The sequence below is a fragment of the Thunnus thynnus genome, chromosome 8 (genome assembly GCF_963924715.1).
Source record: "Thunnus thynnus chromosome 8, fThuThy2.1, whole genome shotgun sequence".
Classification (NCBI taxonomy): domain Eukaryota; kingdom Metazoa; phylum Chordata; class Actinopteri; order Scombriformes; family Scombridae; genus Thunnus; species Thunnus thynnus.
Genome location: NC_089524.1, coordinates 3,471,023 through 3,484,866, shown reverse-complemented (window position 1 = coordinate 3,484,866; position 13,844 = coordinate 3,471,023). Strand labels below are relative to the sequence as shown.

Sequence of the window (13,844 nt, the reverse complement as noted above, 5' to 3'; positions counted from 1 at the left end):
CTGATATAGACTATGCATGTACGTACACAGACACATACACCTATAAATATTATGCACAGAAATACATCATTGCCATGAATTAGGGAACATACACATGTGCACACATGTGCAACACATGTAAATTGATTGTTATGTGACATAAATACTGTTGTTATTGAGAATTTAATTAATGTATTTTTGGTAACGATATGTTATGACTATTTTTAAGTAGAAAAGACTGACCAGTCACAAATTAGCCTTGGCTAGAAAATCCTATATGCAATACATCTGTTTCATGTTACTTTAACCTGTTACAATATGTTTTTGCATCTACCCTGACAAATAAAATAATAAATAAATCTGGTGTCTGTGTTTTTATTGATTTTGATTGTATTTGATTTTATTTTCTTTGACTGCAAAGCACTTTGTGACTGGTGTCTGTGAAAGGTGCTATATAAATAAACTTTGCCGGCTCGCTCGCTTGCTATTCATTTACTTTCAAAGCAGCAAAATTAATGAACTTTCTTGCTGTACACAGCTGCAATACACAGTTCAACAAGCCATCAACTCCTCGTCCTTTTCACTTGGAGTAATGTCTGGATGAATACTGATAACAGCTACACCCCAGTGCAGAAATGAGACGACGTGATACACGTCAGAAGTTGAGTTAAATAGAATCAAATGCAACTATAATATTATCAAAAAACAATCATAAATGATTATAATGAAAACATCAATTCCTTCCAGGCATCAAAATGAACCTCAGCCTTGAGCATCATATCAATAAAATTTCAGAATTATGTTAATGAAACTCACCCAGTCAAAATTCAACACATCCAGTTTGTCAACAGAAAAAAGGAAAACTTATAAAAATGTGTTGAATTTGTTGTGAAATGTCTCTAAGATAATCGTTCCTCTCTGCTTCTAAACCCACTTACACCTCCACCACTGATGTGTCAACCTCTTCACTGTTCTTTCACAGCCTAAGGACACAGTTTCACTTCTCTACATGATGACAACATAATATCAGTGTTTCTGGTCAAACACAACTTACTATGCAAAACGTGTTATAAAAAGTAACACTGTAGGTTCCCACCCTGCATGCTTTTGTGGCATGTTGACACTGGCAAAAGATGAAGTTATTGTAGTAAAAGCAAGTTGGATCTCACAACTTAAGTTTACAGTTTCAGCACTCAGAAGTATATCTCAAACTTACATGTCCGCAGGTACTGTGAGTCCACGCACAAAATGTACCAAGAAGAGTGATGTTCATATGAGCAGTTGTTACACTATGTTTAAAGTGGCAGCAGGAAATCATGTGAAATCAATCATCTTCATCAAGTTACACAATCTTTCACCTGAACTGTCATTGAGGTTTGTTTCTTGTGAGCACACAGTAATAATGGAAAGTAATCGATACAGATGAACATATTAACATTTTAATCAGCTCAGATCCTCTTTCATCTGGATTTTGCTGTCTGGACTGTGGGACAACGATGTTACAACAAAACTATAAAAGTGAAATTTTTAAAAGAGGAAATTACACTCTTGATCTTATCAGTGTTGCCATAGCAGCTGATGTCTGTTAACCAACAGAGTGATCTTACACACTGCTCCTAGGATCAGAAACTGCATTAGTATGAAGTGACCAGTCAGTAACTGCTTGTAATTATTAACTTTACATTTATCCATATTACGTTGCTATGGAAACAGCTTGGGGTCAAGTTTACTGGCTGTCAGCTGCTGTCAGCACTGACAACAAGATGTGCTTTGAGATGTCTGAGTAACCTGATCATCAGACTGAAATGCTGTTTCATTATTCAAATGTTGACATACACATCATTTGGGTTTTTTGTTTATTTTCACAATATTGAAACAGAAAAATATAAAATGTCAAAAACATGATAAGAGGTTAAAACAAAAGGAAATATTCATAGAATCACAAGAGATGTGCAGGCAGAGCCAATAAAGCTCCCTTAGAATAGAATCAAATCTCATCAGGAGCAAAATATATAAATAAAATCAACATTCATGCACTCACCTGTGCAAACCAGAATCTATAATATTGTTAAAAATAGAAAGATACTAAAAGTTAATTCTGAGGAAGAACATGTGGGGTTAAGTTTACAAAATTACTAAGAATTGAATTCCAGGTATTAGGACTCCTATTAAAAAATGTAAATTGGCTACAAATACGAGCCGAACTCGAAGAGATCTAAGTCTTTTTATTGTTAGATAGTTTCTCTGCCTGGAATAAAATGTTGTTTTAATTCAAAATTTTAGCTAAAACAGCTTTGTTCTTTGAAAAATGGTCAGTGTAAAGAAAAGTAGAAACAGTCTAAACATCCCAAATTTTCCAAATGTTTTCCACATCTGTATGTGTGCAGATTAATGAGTATGTACAGTTTTAGTCAGGACATCTACATTTTTTGGCATTTTGGCACAATGTTGTTACAACAATTGTTCAGTTGAAGTGCAGTAAATGTTTCCTCTTTATTATCGGTTCTTAGTCTTGCAGGTTAGCCAGAAACTCCTCTACTTCTCCACACATTCGGTTTCTGTTTCTTTCTCTAATCCTCTCCAGAGTTCTGATACTGTTCTCACGATAGGGAGATTGTTGTGGTATCGCTGCTGCCATCATGTGATATTCTATTGACTTGTAGCTCTCCTTTTGAATGAAGTGTAAATATTTTGCATAGTAGTTGTAAAGTATCTGTCTGTCTGCAGGTTCCAGATCTCTTTCTAGTTGTTCCTGGTAAATCTGCTCAGCTTCAGCCTGGCTGTGGTTTGATTTTGTGTATATGTTTGCAAGAAATATTTTTATTTTAAGTGAAGAATGAGGGTAAAGAGAGATCACCTCTTTATGAAGACTGATTGCTCTGTCTATCATGCTTTTCTGCAGGGGATTGTCCTTGTGCGAAAAAATCATCCATTCGTAGCAGATTGCAGCACACCACTTCAGATGACGTTCATCTGGATGTCTTTCCAGAGCCTCCTCTGCCAAATCAATAGCCTCATCCATAGATACATACATTGTGTACAGCCTTAGTAATGGTGTTATACCACTGTAGCTGCTTACAGGATTTCTCAACACCCTTTTGGCCAACTCACGTGCTTCATCTTCAATTTTTCTTCCTTTCTTTGCACATTCTTCAAGGTATAAAGCAGCAAGGTACAGGCTCTCTGGATCGTGTTCTTTGGCGATTTTCATTTTCTCCAAGATGTCTTCCTCCAGTGGTTTGTTGTAGTCCTTATAAACATTCACTAATGCTATGACATGACTGGTGTGCCACTCTACCACATCAGGCTGCATCCTGATGGCTCTCTGGAAGTAATCTGCAGCCAGCTGCTTTTTGTCTCTGCTGAACTTCATCAGGGTCCAGGCTTTTTCAGCGTAGATCTCCGGATGGAGCTCGTCCTGGGATGGAGATGGGTATTCGTTCAGCAGGGCTTCTACCTTTGACAGGTATGTCTGACTCTCTGCTTGCTCTCCCAGGTGGTGGTGCAGCCAAGCCAGGTTCCCATAGTTCACCACCAACCAGGGGCCTTCATCTGAGACAGTGTTTCTCATCTGGCGGAAGGCCTCTGCGGCCCTGCTGAAGAAACGCCGGGCGTCTTCAGTGAAGCCCAGCTGGTAGTGAATGTGCCCCTGCAGGTTGTAAATGTGACCCAGCCAGCTGTATCCCTCCTCTGTGCCGATGTCCTCCAGCGTGTCCCTGAGACGGAACAGTTTGGAACTGCTGGACTCCAGGTCCCAGGTGAAGTGGCACTGCAGGGCCCATAGTTTGGCCTCCATTGTCGTCTGACTCTGAGCAGCACTGATGGAAAAGAAAAATCACTAATATCAAAGCACATATGCAGTATGGTAATATGCTGAGCTGGTAAGGAGATTAGTAGAGATTTATTGATTATAAATATAAAATGCAGAGGCAGCCACTCACCTCATCATGCAGCTGTTACCTGGACTCAGTAGTTTTCTAACTGAGTTTTTTCTCTTTATGTGCACTTCTGCTTTGGGTGCAGCACCATAAAATCAGTAATGTATAACTTGTACAGCGTTATAAATGATGCCATGTGGAGAACTGACTTTGGACTTTGGACTTTGAACACTTCATTTTCCCACTAATAGAAACATGCAGCCACATGTCTGTCATACTGAAAAGGGGGGAAAAAGTATGGTGCTCAGACGATGTTGCTTTCATTTGTCAAGAAATGTTTTTGAAAAAAATCTCTGCAGACTAGAAGATGTGGCAGGTGCATCAGAGGAAGGTGCAACTTGAAAACTTTCATTTGTAAAGTAATAAAATGGAATTTTGTCCCCTCCAAGTTTTTATACCAGTTCATATCATCATCATTAGATTTCTGTATGTCTCATGATGTTTTCTGACTCATACCAGGGCTGAAATGATTAGTTCATTAGTCGATTTACAGAAAAACTAGTTTAGATAATTGATCAATAGTTTAAGTAACTTTTTAAGGAAAAATGCCAACTCAAAAAAATGGGTTTTTGACTGTATTCCAGGCAAAACAAGTCATCTGAATATGTTCACTTGGGCTTCAGGGAATAATGATTGTCATTTGTCACTATTTTCCGACATTTTGTACACTGTACAATCATTTGATTTTTAAAAAAAATTGTCAGGCTTATTGATAATGAACTGTTGCTTGCAGCCTTACAGTACTCCTATGCCCAGGTTGCCCTACAGGTTTTCTGTGCACTTCAATAAAACACAACTTTACAATAAACAAGCACAACATAAGCTAAAAAAAAATGAAAATCTTGGAACCAGATTTTGACACAGTACTTCAACTAATGATGATGTATGTCCAAATGATATGCAGTAAATCTGTGGCTTTCGGGGCTCCTGGGCAGTTGTCCGCTTTGTCTGTTTGGTGCAACTACCTTTTCAAATTAAAAGTACAGTACTTGAGAAAATTTACTTTATTTACATTCCACCACTGTCCTCAACTTGAATCATGTGCTGTAGTATTTTGTGAATTAAAGGTGCAATGACAAACAGTGATCTATCCCATGAACTGAAAAAGAAAGTAGTGTCCCGTAACTTGGGAAACAGCTGGGAAATATTTATTGATTTAAAAAAAAAAGTATCAAAAGCAGCTACTCATTATCCAAATTGGCTCAATTTAGAGTGATATGTTTATCATATACAGTATATTTTACATATTAGAACAGTAATTCTGATTGATTGACATGTACATTTAAACAGCATTTTAATATAAAAACCTATGTTGTTGGATAAATCTATAATAATGCATATTTCATTAAGTGATCATATGTTTTATGTAGAAAATACTGATCTGATATTAGTCAGATAAATTCAGTGCAATTTCCCTCTGAAAGTAGTGGAATAGTTCCTCAAACTTGTACTTAAGTTCAATACTTGAGTAAGTGTACTTAAGTACTTTCCACCACTGTTATTTTTATTTTTTTTAAATGATTATTATGGATTTATATTTTAAACAAACAATCAAACAAAAATAGGTGATTAAGTCTTCTGAGCTGGTTTTGCTCTTATTGGTGATCTTGCCTGCACCTTGCAGAAGACACAATCACAGAGTCATCAGCATAGATAAGAGTCTGTGTGCAGGAACATGTGGCTGAATACGGTTAAAAGCAGAAGAAAGGTCAATAAAAAGCAAATGTGCATTGTTCTTATTTAACTCCAGGTGCCTCAGTGCAAGAGTAGCTGTGATGTCCTCCACTCCCCCCTTGCCCTGTAGGCAAACTGTAAGGGGTTCACCATGTCATGCACTGTGAGTAAAATTTCAGATTTGACAATATGTTCAAATGTCTTCATAACAAAGGACGTAAGAACCACAGAGCGATAATCATTCAGTGCCTTAGGAGACTTAACCTTTGCCACTTGGCACCACAATATATTCCTTCCACATGTTAGGAACTTGCTGTTGTTCCAAGCAGGATTGGAAAATATATGAAAAGATACCACACAACACTTCAATAATTTTCCCCATATGCCATCAGGACCAGGGCTTTCCCTCTCTTTAATACGACCAGAATATTTACACACAACCCCCTCATCAATTTTAATATTACAGCCTTGAAAAGTTGTCAATTCATAAGCTGTCTTGTCTGAATCAGAAACGGTGTGGTAATATTAAGCTTGAGACAAAATCAGTGCAGGTATGGGAAAATGCTTTCAACAAGCTTTGAGCTCAATCCTGTCTTGCATTGTTTTCTAGGTTCTGCTAGACACTGTCTTTAAAGCCTGGGTTGCACACACTTCACTAGAAGCCACCCTGTCATGTCTTAAAACGTTAACTGTTAATGCTCAATATCTACAATAATGCAAATAGGCCATTCAGCTAAATAAAAACTGCCAGAGCAAGCTGTCCTTTAAATTACAATATACGCATTATATATAAAATAACGTGATTAAATCCCTATCATGTGTTGCACATGTCAATATGTATGGTAACAAAAAACACTGTCTTGGCAGCATCTCACAAAAAAAACAAATGAAGTCATCAGCCCTCACAAATAAGTGTATATCACTTTTTTAATGATGTACAGCAGCAAAAAAGGGTTTCAGCCCTAGGCTTTCCTCAGCATTAGGATGGAACATACGATACAACAAACATACATTTTTATCACCATTTGATTTGATATGTAGCCCCAACACCAATATGTTGTGCATCAAGACCTAAATACAATAGCTCTCTTTAGCCTCAAGCACCCTATAAGTGGCAGGTTATGAAGAATGATGGCAGTGTACACACAATATATAAGAAATATCCCTCTGAAGAAGAGTGTCAGATGGATATGTTGGATAGTTGCTTGTAATTACTGTCAAATACTATTTATATACAGTAAATCTCATACATTAATTGGAAAAGTCTGTAGACAGTTGCTTGTAATTACTTTCAAATAATGTTTTATGAAGTAATGATTATTGAAATTATGTTTTCGTATGCCATTTTCACATGATCCTATTTTTTGTACAGTATAACACCAGTATTTACCAGGAATTTCCTGTAAATAGATGAGACAATCGCATAATTAAAGCCTAAAGCTCTCAAGATACCATTGATGGATGTTAAAGGAGGATAATTTGAATATAATTTTACATAATTTTTTTGTGTTTTACATCTGGAAATCTGTGCTTTGATTGGGCAGCCTTAAGGATAAACTGGATAATTCAATGAATTTACAAAAGAATACTGTATAAAACAAGCCATTATTTAAATTAGGTAATTTTAAGGTATTTCTGCAATGTTTTTCATTTTTTTGTGCACATTTATACATTTATTTAGCTTTCTAGCAATATTTTATATTTTTTTTGTTTTTATTTTACAACAGTTGGACTGTAAAAATGCAGATAATGTCTACAGTAAATATGTTTGTTTTTTTTTTTACTTTTTTAAAACTTTTTTTTTACATTAAATTTAAAGTGAAAAAACAGAAAGTTGCCTTAATTTTACATTCAGTAATAGGATATGTATTATTTGTATTTTTACATAGTATTCAATGTAATGTAACATTCAAGACCATTAAGTCTTGACCATCCTGTTAAAAAAACTATAATATTCCAATATATTAATTTACAGATTACAATACAGATTGCCTTTATTTTATGGTGAATATTTTAATAAAAATAATTTGCTGTGTTTTTATGGCATTTACACTTAATGTAGAAAAAACAACAAAAACTGTAAAATAATACAGTACATTTCTGTGAAACTTTTTTTTTTACAGTGTAAAATTTGTTTAGCTTTTCTGCCAATTCCGCATCATCAGTCTTCTCAGAATTAAATATTCTTCTGTCTTTGTTCTGCATCCAAACTATGGACTTGATTCCTTTCCAAACCAGCCTTGAGTGCCCTTTATTTAGTTCACCCTCCACTTTCCTTTTATACCTGGTTTTAGCTAGCTTTATCTCTCTTTTAACAGGTTTATGTGCCTCCCTCTTTTCATTGTTGTCTACCTCATAATAAGACAGTGTCTTCTGATTAAAAGCATATTTAAGTGATTTTTTTTACCTGTCACCTGCAGTAATGTCTGGATGAATATACTGTATAAATTATCATTTATTATATAATTGTTAATTATATCACTGTAATTTCTTTAAAAAAAACAAAACAACAACAACAATATTTTGAAAAACTGGAAAATGAGAAATGTTGAAATAAATGACACTGTACAACCCCTCCACCTCCCCCCACCAAAAAACAACAGGTTAGAATTTGTGATCCAGAGCTGTTCAACAGTAAAATATGTCCAAATTGCTTCACAATTTTGAAGGTACTGTAAGTTAGCACAGTAAGTTGTATAATGTTGGGGAAAAAAGTATTATACATATTTTTTAAAAATCTAGTTCCATAAAAAGTTTAAATAAATATTGGATCATAAAACACTGTCAACATTCAGAAGTGAAAGTCTGATATTGATCACACCTACACCTCAGCACAGAAACTAGATGACATGATTCAGATCAGAAGTTAAGTTGAATAGAGTTGAATGCAACTCTAATATTATTAAATAACTACCATATATATAATTATAATGAAAACATCAGTGCTTTCAAGGCATCAAACCGACTAATTTCTCCATCAATTATGTCTCATCCTCTTCACTGTTCTTTACAGCCTAAGGACACAGTTCTCTACATGATACTGACAACATAATATCAGTGTTTCTGGTCCAACACATCTTTCTAAGCAAAACATGTTGCTAAAAATGCAGCCCCCCCCCCCCCCCCCCCCCCCCCCCCCCCCAATGCAATAAGATGTTATTTTAATTCAAAATTATATCTAATTATATCAAATTATATCTAAAACAGCATTGTCCTTTGAAAAATGGTCAGTGTAAAGAAAAGTAAAAACATCCCAAATCTACATTTTTTCGCATTTAGACATGATGTTGCCCAGTTGAAGTGCAGTAAATGTTTCCTCTTTATTATCTGTTATTAGTCTGTCAGGTTAGCCAGAAACCTCTCTATTTCTCCACACATTCGGTTTTTGTTTCTTTCTCTAATCCTCTCCAGAGTTCTGATACTGTTCTCACGAGAGCGAGATTGTAGTGGTATCTCTGCTGCCATCATGTGATATTCTATTGACTTGTGGATCTCATTTCGAGTGAAGTGTAAATATTTGGCGTAGGAGTTGTAAACCATCTGTCTGTCTGCAGGTTCCAGATCACTTTTTAGCAGCTTCTTGTAAATCTGCTCAGCTTCACCCTGGCTGCGGTTTGATTTTGTGTATATGTTTGCAAGAGCTATTTCCATTTTATATGAAGAATCAGGGTAAAGATGAATCACTTTGTTATGGAGACTGATTGCCCTGTCTATCATGCTTTGCTCCGGGACATTGTCCTTGTCTGAATAAATCTTCCATTTGTAGCAGATTGCAGCACACCTCTGCAGATGACGTTCATCTGGATGTTTTTCCAGAGCCTCCTTTGCCAATTCAATAGCCTCATCAATGGATACATACTCTCTGAATAGCCTAAGTAATGGTGTCATACCACTGTAGCTGCTTACAGGATTTCTCAACACCCTTTCGGCCAAGTCACGTGCTTCATCTTCAATTTTTCTTCCTTTCTTTGCACATTCCTCAAGGTATAAAGCAGCAAGGTACAAGTTCTCTGGATCGTGTTCTTTGGCGATTTTCATTTTCTCCAAGATGTCTTGCTGCTTGCAATCATTCACTAACGCTATGACACGGCTGGTACGCCATTCCACCATGTCTGGCTGCATGCTGATGGCTTTCTTGAAGTAATCTGCAGCCAGCTGCTTTTTGTCTTTGCCAAAGTTCATCAGGGTCCAGGCCTTTTCAGCATAGATCTCTGGATGGAGCTCGTCCTGGGATGGAGATGGGTATTTCTTCAGCAGGGTGTCGACCTTTGACAAGTACTTCTGACTCTTTTCTTCCTCTCCCAGGTAGTGGTGCAGCCAAGCCAGGTTCCCGTAGTTCACCACCAACCAGGGACCCTCATCTGAGACGGTGTTTCTTGACCAGCGGAACGCCTCTGTGGCCCTGCTGAAGAAACACCGGGCGTCTTCAGTGGAGCTCAGCTTGTAGTGAATGTACCCCTGCAGGTTGTAAATGTGACCCAGCCAGCTGTTTCCTTCCTCAGTGCCAATGTCCTTCAGCGTGTCCCTGAGACAGAACAGTTTGGACTTGCTGGAGTCCAGGTCCCAGGTGAAGTGGCACTGCAGGGCCCCAAGTTTGGCCTCCAGTGTCGTCTGACTCTGAGCAGCACTGACAGAGAAGAAAAATCACTCATATCAAACCACATATGCAGTATAGTAATATGCTGAGTGGGTAAGGAGATTGGTAGAGATTTATTGATTATAAGTATGAAATGCAAAAGCAGCCACTCACCTCATCATGCAGCTGTTAACTGGACTCAGTAGTTTTCTAACTAAGTTTTTTCTCTTTATGTGCACTTCTGCTTTGGGTGCAGCACCATAAAATCAGTAATTTATAACTTCTATGGCGTTGTAAATGATGCCATGTGGAGGACCAACTTTGGACTTTGAACACTTTATTTTCCCACTAATAGAAACCTACAGCCACATGTCCATCAGACTGATAAAGGGAAAAACAAACATTATGACACAACAGATGTGTGAGGAGCTCAGATGATGTCACTTTCATTTTTCAAGAAACGTTTTTGAAAAAAATCTCTGCAGGAAAACATTCATTTGTTAAGAAATAAAATGGAACTTTGTCCCTTCTAAGTTTTTGTACTAGTTCATATCATCATCATCATCATCATCATCATCATCATCAGATTTCTGTAAGTCTTATGATGTTTTCTGACTCATTCCGCAGCTGAAATGATTATCAATTTCACAGAAAATCTAATTGGAAATAGTTTTGATAATGTATCAATAGTTTAAGTAATTTTTAAGGAAAAATGCCAAATATTCTCTGCTAGCAGCTTCTCCAATGTGAATATTTGAAACTTTTCCCAGTTTTCCATAACAGTTAACTCAATCTTTGGATTTTTGACTGTATTCCAGGCAAGACAAGTCATCTGAATATGCTCACTTGGGCTTCAGAGAATAATAATTGTCATTTTTTATTATTTTCTGACCTTTTATACACTGCACAGTTGTTTGATTATTAAAACAATATATTGTGAGGCCTATTGATAATGAACTGTTGCTTGCAGGCTTACAGTACTCCTATGCCCAGGCTGCCCTATGGGTTTTTTGTGCAATTCAGTAAAACACAACTTTAAAATAAATAAGCACAACATAAGCTAAAAAATGACAATCTTAGAACCAGATTTACAACTACCTAACTAGATATAAAACTACCATAACATTAAAAGTACAGTACTTGAGTAAATTTACTTAGTTAAATTCCACCACAGTCCTCAACTTGAATCATGTGCTGTAGTAGTTTGAAAGTTAAAGGTATAATGATAAAAAAAAAAAAATCTACTCCATGAACTTAAAAGAAAGTGATGTCCCATAACTTGAGAAACAGGTGGGGAAAAAAACAGATCTGGGTTTATTGTGGATTCTAGCAATACATTTAAAACAGCATGTAAGTGATTAAGTAAAGGTAACAATATCATAATGAAAAAATACTCCATTACAAATAAAAGTCCTGCATTACATCACATTTGCAAAGCAAGCAAAATGTACTTAAAGTACAATTTAGAGTGATATATTTATCATATACAGTATATTATATACATTAGAATAGTAATACTGATTTATTGATGTGTAAATTTAAACAGCATTTTAATAATAACTACCTATATTGTTGGACAAATCTATAATAATGCATATTTCATTTTATCATATGTTTTATGTAGAAAATATTGATCTGATATCAGTCAGATAAATGTAGTGCAGTAAAAAGTATAATGTTTCCCTCCGAAAGTAATGGAATAGTTCCTCAAAATCGTACTTAAGTACAGTACTTGATTAAGTGTACTTAGTTACTTTCCACCACTGTTTTTATTAAGACTTTATTAGTCTGGCTGATTCATATCAGATATGACATATCTTTGGGTGTTGCACAGGGGAGTATAAGTATAAGGCTGGTAACACATTCATCTGCTGAGAGTGGAAAGTTTCTCTGTGTTTACTGCAAATCAAAGTTAAAGGCGTGTACCTACATGCATGATTTGTGACATAGAAACTAATTTGGAGCCAATCCTGGTCCAATATTCAACTTACACAAGTGTGATGTGGAAACTTGAAGCCTCCAGTTCACATACACTGAGACTGGACTTTACAGTGAAGTTGGAGACATCTTGTGTCCAGCAGTTTAACAGGACACAAGAAAAAACTTATGTTTGGGGAAAGAGTGTGGTTGTGATTCAATAATGGAAAAAGTAAACATGTCCAGAAGGGTGTGCTATGAAGAAAGTTCAACATAATAAGATAATAAAATAAATGGTATCACAACGGTGGTTATCAATTTATTACATATCTTTGGGTGTTGCACAGGGGAGTTGCTTTGGACTGCTGCTCTTCTTGTTGCACATGCTTCCTACAAGTGATGTCATCAGAGAACATAATGTAAACATCAATAGCTACGCTGATGACACCCAGCTGCACATCACTATACCCTCAGATGCATGTCATATACCTGATATCATGTCTGCTTGCTATTAATAAACTGAAGAGGTATAACTTCTTGAAGTTAAATGAAAACAAAACAGAAATTTGACTCCTTGGCCCTACATCAAAGAGAAATGGTCAGCAACAAGATGGGGAATCTGGCCCTACAAGTAAATACAGAGGTAAGCAGCATTGGTGTTATTATAGACCCTGAACTGAGTTTTACCTCTCATTGGAAGAAGATTACCAAAACTGCTTTTTATTTAAAAAAAACCCAAAAAACATCCATGTTTTTATAACAGGTAGACTGGATTGTTGCAATGCCCTTTTAACAGGTACAAAATCATTTAATAGGTTCAACTGATTCAGAACTCTGCCACTAGGTTCCTGACTCACAAAAAGAAGAGGAACCACACCACACCAGTCCTGGCTTCATTACATTGGCTCCCTGTAGCTTTTAGAATTGATTTTAAAGTATTCTTATTGATTTCCAATGGGCCATACGGCTTTAAAAGCTAAGCTAAAACATATCTTTTTAGCTTGGCTTTAATTAATACACCAGTTTTTGTTTTCTGTCTAATTGCTTTTTAAATAGTTTTTTTAAATCTAATAATTTAATCAAGTCTTTAGCTTGTTTACATGAATTTTTGTGTTGTTGTTCTCCTTTTTTCCTCCACTCCACTCTCCCTCCACTCAAAAATGTTTCTCTTCTTGTTCCTACAGTTGGATGTTTGAGTTTCACTGTGCAGAATGACATATGTGCAGAGTTCGACACTATAAGGCTGGTTACACATTCATCTGCTGAGAGTGGAAAGTTTCTCTGTGCTTACTGCAAATCAAAGTTAAAGGTGTGTACCTACATGCATGATTTGTGACATAGAAACTAATTTGGAGCCAATCCTGGTCCAATATTCAACTTACACAAGTGTGATGTGGAAACTTGAAGCCTCCAGTTCACATACACTGAGACTGGACTTTACAGTGAAGTAGGAGACATCTTGTGTCCAGCAGTTTAACAGGACACAAGAAAAAGATGGGGCTATTAATAAACTGAAGAGGTATAACTTCTTGAAGTTAAATGAAAACAAAACAGAGATTTGACTCCTTGGCCCTGCATCAAAGAGAAATGGTCAGCAACAAGATGGGGAATCTGGCCTTACAAGTAAATACAGAGGTAAGCAGCATTGGTGTTATTATAGACCCTGAACTGAGTTTTACCTCTCATTGGAAGAAGATCACCAAAACTGCTTTTATCAAAAAAACATCCACTCATCCATGTTTTTATAACAAGTAGACTGG

At 36.3% G+C, this 13,844-nt stretch overlaps 2 protein-coding genes across 2 annotated transcripts; both read right to left on the bottom strand.

Moving 5' to 3' along the window:
• Positions 1–1,428: 1,428 nt before the first annotated feature.
• LOC137187325 (interferon-induced protein with tetratricopeptide repeats 2-like) lies at positions 1,429–3,956 on the bottom strand. The gene is made up of 2 exons (XM_067596142.1): positions 3,921–3,956; positions 1,429–3,797 (listed from the first exon to the last, which is right to left on the bottom strand). The coding sequence occupies exons 1-2, from the start codon at positions 3,926–3,928 to the stop codon at positions 2,486–2,488; spliced, it is 1,320 nt and encodes a 439-aa protein (XP_067452243.1). The 5' UTR covers positions 3,929–3,956; the 3' UTR covers positions 1,429–2,485.
• Positions 3,957–8,786: 4,830 nt separating this feature from the next.
• On the bottom strand, positions 8,787–10,232 carry LOC137188496 (interferon-induced protein with tetratricopeptide repeats 2-like; the record flags this gene model as incomplete). Its single annotated transcript, XM_067598151.1, has 1 exon — positions 8,787–10,232. A coding segment is annotated over one exon (1,308 nt), but the record flags the coding sequence as incomplete, so codon positions are not given.
• Between the last annotated feature and the right edge of the window lie 3,612 nt (positions 10,233–13,844).